General features: G+C 44.2%; 1 protein-coding gene across 1 annotated transcript; it reads right to left on the bottom strand.

The window, feature by feature from the left end:
• Positions 1-1,793: 1,793 nt before the first annotated feature.
• LOC120986641 (40S ribosomal protein S24-like) lies at positions 1,794-2,313 on the bottom strand. The gene has a single exon (XM_040415305.1). The coding sequence runs from the start codon at positions 2,274-2,276 to the stop codon at positions 1,878-1,880; it is 399 nt and encodes a 132-aa protein (XP_040271239.1). The 5' UTR covers positions 2,277-2,313; the 3' UTR covers positions 1,794-1,877.
• Between the last annotated feature and the right edge of the window lie 760 nt (positions 2,314-3,073).

The raw sequence follows: 3,073 nt of genomic DNA, 5'->3' as shown, positions 1-3,073 counted from the left end.
TTCCATATCAGCTGGTGGTGCTGGTTGTTGTGGCGTGCTGACAAAGCTTTTCCACATTTCGGCCATGCTAACCCTGCCTTCTGAGGTGCTGGCGGTGCCCCAGCTGCGTTGGCGACCTCTTCCTCGTCCTCTGCCTTCGCCTTGTGCTTCCACTGTGCCCCCGCTGTCAGGTTTGAATGCCACCAGCAGCACGTGTACCAGCGTGCGCTTGTACTCGCGCATCTTACGATAAAGCTCCAGTGATGGAATTAAGGACGGTACGTTGTCCTTGTAACGGGGATCCAGCAGCGTGGCCACCCAGTAATCTGCACAAGTTAGAATGTGGGCAACTCGGCGGTCGTTGCGAAGACACTGCATCATGTAATCGCTCATGTGTGCCAGGCTGCCCAGAGGCAACGAAAAGCTGTCCTCTGTGGGAGGTGTGTCGTCTGTGTCCTCTGTATCCCCCCATCCACGCACCAGTGATGGCCATGAGCTGGTCTGGGTGCCACCGTGCTGTGAACATGGTTCCTCCTCCTCCATCTCCTCCTCCTCATCCTCCACCTCCTCATCCTCCAGAACTGTGCCCTGGCTGGACAATTGTGTACCTTGAGTTTGTGGGTGCAGGAACCCACCCTCGGAGCCACTTGGGAATGACTGGCCGGAAACCCTACGAAATGATCCCTCTTCCTCCTCCTTGTCCTGGGCCACATCCTCTTCCATCATCGCCAGGAGCGTTTTTTCAAGGAGGCATAGAAGTGGGATAGTAACACTGAGTTGCTCTCCTCTGGACCTTCTCCAGCTCTGCTATGTCTGCCTTGTTTACAGGAGCCCAGAACTGTACACAGTACTCCATGTGTGGTCTGACTAGCGATTTGTAAAGTGGTAGGACTATGTTCTTATCACAGGCATCTATGCCCCTTCTGATGCAACCCATTATCTTATTGGCCTTGGCAGCAGCTGCCTGACACTGTTTTTTGCAGCTAAGTTTGCTGTTTATTAAAATTCCTAGATCCTTTTCCATGTCAGTGTTACCGAGTGTTTTATCATTTAGTATGTGCGGGTGACTTGCATTATTCCTTCCCATGTGCATAACCTTACATTTGTCAGTGTTAAACCTCATCTGCCACTTATCTGCTCAAGCCTCCAATCTATCCAGATCCCGCTGTAGTAGTATACTGTCCTCTTCAGTGACCCCTGATGTACCCCACTAGTGACAGTGACCCAATCTGAGTGTGTACTGTTAATAACCACCCTATGTTTTCTATCATTGAGCCAGTTACTTACCCACTTACAGACGTTTTCTCCCAGTCCGAGCATTCTCATTTTATATACTAACCTTTTATGTGGTACAGTGTCAAATGCTTTGGAGAAGTCCAGATACACGACATCCATTGATTCGCCGCTGTCAAGTCTAGAATTTACCTCCTCATAGAAACGGATTAAATTAGTTTGGCATGACCGATCCCTCAGGAAGCCATGCTGATATGGCGTTATTTGCTTATTTCCGTTGAGATGCTCTAAGATGGCATCTCTCAGAAAACCTTCAAACAGTTTACCCACAACAGATGTTAAACTTACCGGACTATAGTTTCCAGCCTCTGTTTTTGGACCCTTTTTGAATATTGGCACCACATTTGCCATGCGCCATTCCTTGTCAGTATAGAGTCCGCAAATATCAGAAATAAGGGTCTGGCTATGACATTACTTAATTCCCTTAGGATACAGGGGTGTATACCATCCGGTCCTGGTGATTTGTCTATTTTAATCTTTTTAAGTCGCTGATGTAATTCTTCCTGGGTCAGACAGGACACTTTTTTTTTTTTTTTTTTCAATTTTTATACATTTTTATTACAAGAACAGAAGTATAATCTTCATGTGGACAGTCATGGGATCCTTTAGTCCTTCTTTTTACTAGCACCCACACTGGCTTTAGCTGTACCCCTAACTTTCTTCATTCTGTTCTTCCGTTCTTTACGCTGTTTTCGGGAAGTCTTTTTCTTCTCATAGAGACCATGCCTGGCCAGTCTGTGTTTGGGTTCATTCTTCTTTGCATAGTCTAGAGAATCGTAGATCATGCCAAAGCCTGTAGTCTTGCCGCCACCAAAGTGAGTTCTGAAACCGAAGACAAAGATGACATCCGGGGTAGTCTTGTACATTTTAGCCAGCTTCTCCCTGATTTCGGTCTTTGGGACAGTAGCTTTCCCAGGATGAAGGACATCTATGACCATTTGCTTCCTCTGAAGCAGTCTGTTGATCATGAACTTCCGAGTTCTAATGGTGACGCTGTCGTTCATCTTGGTGATGTCTCTCTCAGGGAGGAAGGAAAGAAAGAACGACCCTTCCTCAGCCAATCATATCGCAGGATTCTAGGACACTTTTAATGGGGAATTTATTTTTACATTCTGCATGTCATCTGACAGTTTATTTTCCTCAGTGAATACATTGGAGAAAAAAATATTTAACAGCTTTGCTTTCTCCTCGTCGCTCTCTGCGACTCATTACTCTTTAAAGGGCAGACACCTTCAGATTTATACTTTTTAACATTTATATAATTGAAAAACATTTTAGGGTTAGTTTTACTCTCTTTGGCAATTAATCTCTCGGTCTCTAGTTTGGCCGCTTTTATTTGTTTTTTACATGTTCAATTTTATTCCTTATAGTTTTTCAGTGCTTCTGTGCTACCCTCCTGTTTTAGTGATTTATATGCTTTCTTTTTGTCATTTATTGCTTTCTTTACAGTTCTGTTTATCCACATTGGTTTCTTTTTGTTCCTTAACCTTTTATTCCCATACGGTATGTACCTCACACAATGAGATTTTAGGATGTTTTTCAAGATATCCCATTTTGTGGCTGTATTTTTATTTTTGAGGACTTTGTCCCAGTTAGTTAGGCCTATGGCCTCTCTTAGTTGGAAAAATTTAGCTTTTTGAAGTTTGGTATTTTTGTTCCTCCCTGTCGAAATCCTCTTTTGAATGATAATTGGAAGGTTATTACTTTATGGTCGCTATTTTCCAGGTGTCCACCAACCTGCACATCTGTTGTTCTGTCAGGCCTATTGGTTAATACTAAGTCCATTATGGCCGTCCCTCTA

This window comes from Bufo bufo, chromosome 1, assembly GCF_905171765.1.
Source record: "Bufo bufo chromosome 1, aBufBuf1.1, whole genome shotgun sequence".
Lineage (NCBI taxonomy): Eukaryota > Metazoa > Chordata > Amphibia > Anura > Bufonidae > Bufo > Bufo bufo.
Note: the sequence above shows the minus strand (reverse complement) of the source record. Positions and strands in the feature narration are given on the sequence as shown.

What these genes read in the sequence shown, in the direction of transcription:
- LOC120986641 (XM_040415305.1), bottom strand. Translation starts at nt 2,276, where the DNA reads ATGAACGACAGCGTCACCATTAGAACTCGGAAGTTCATGATCAACAGA.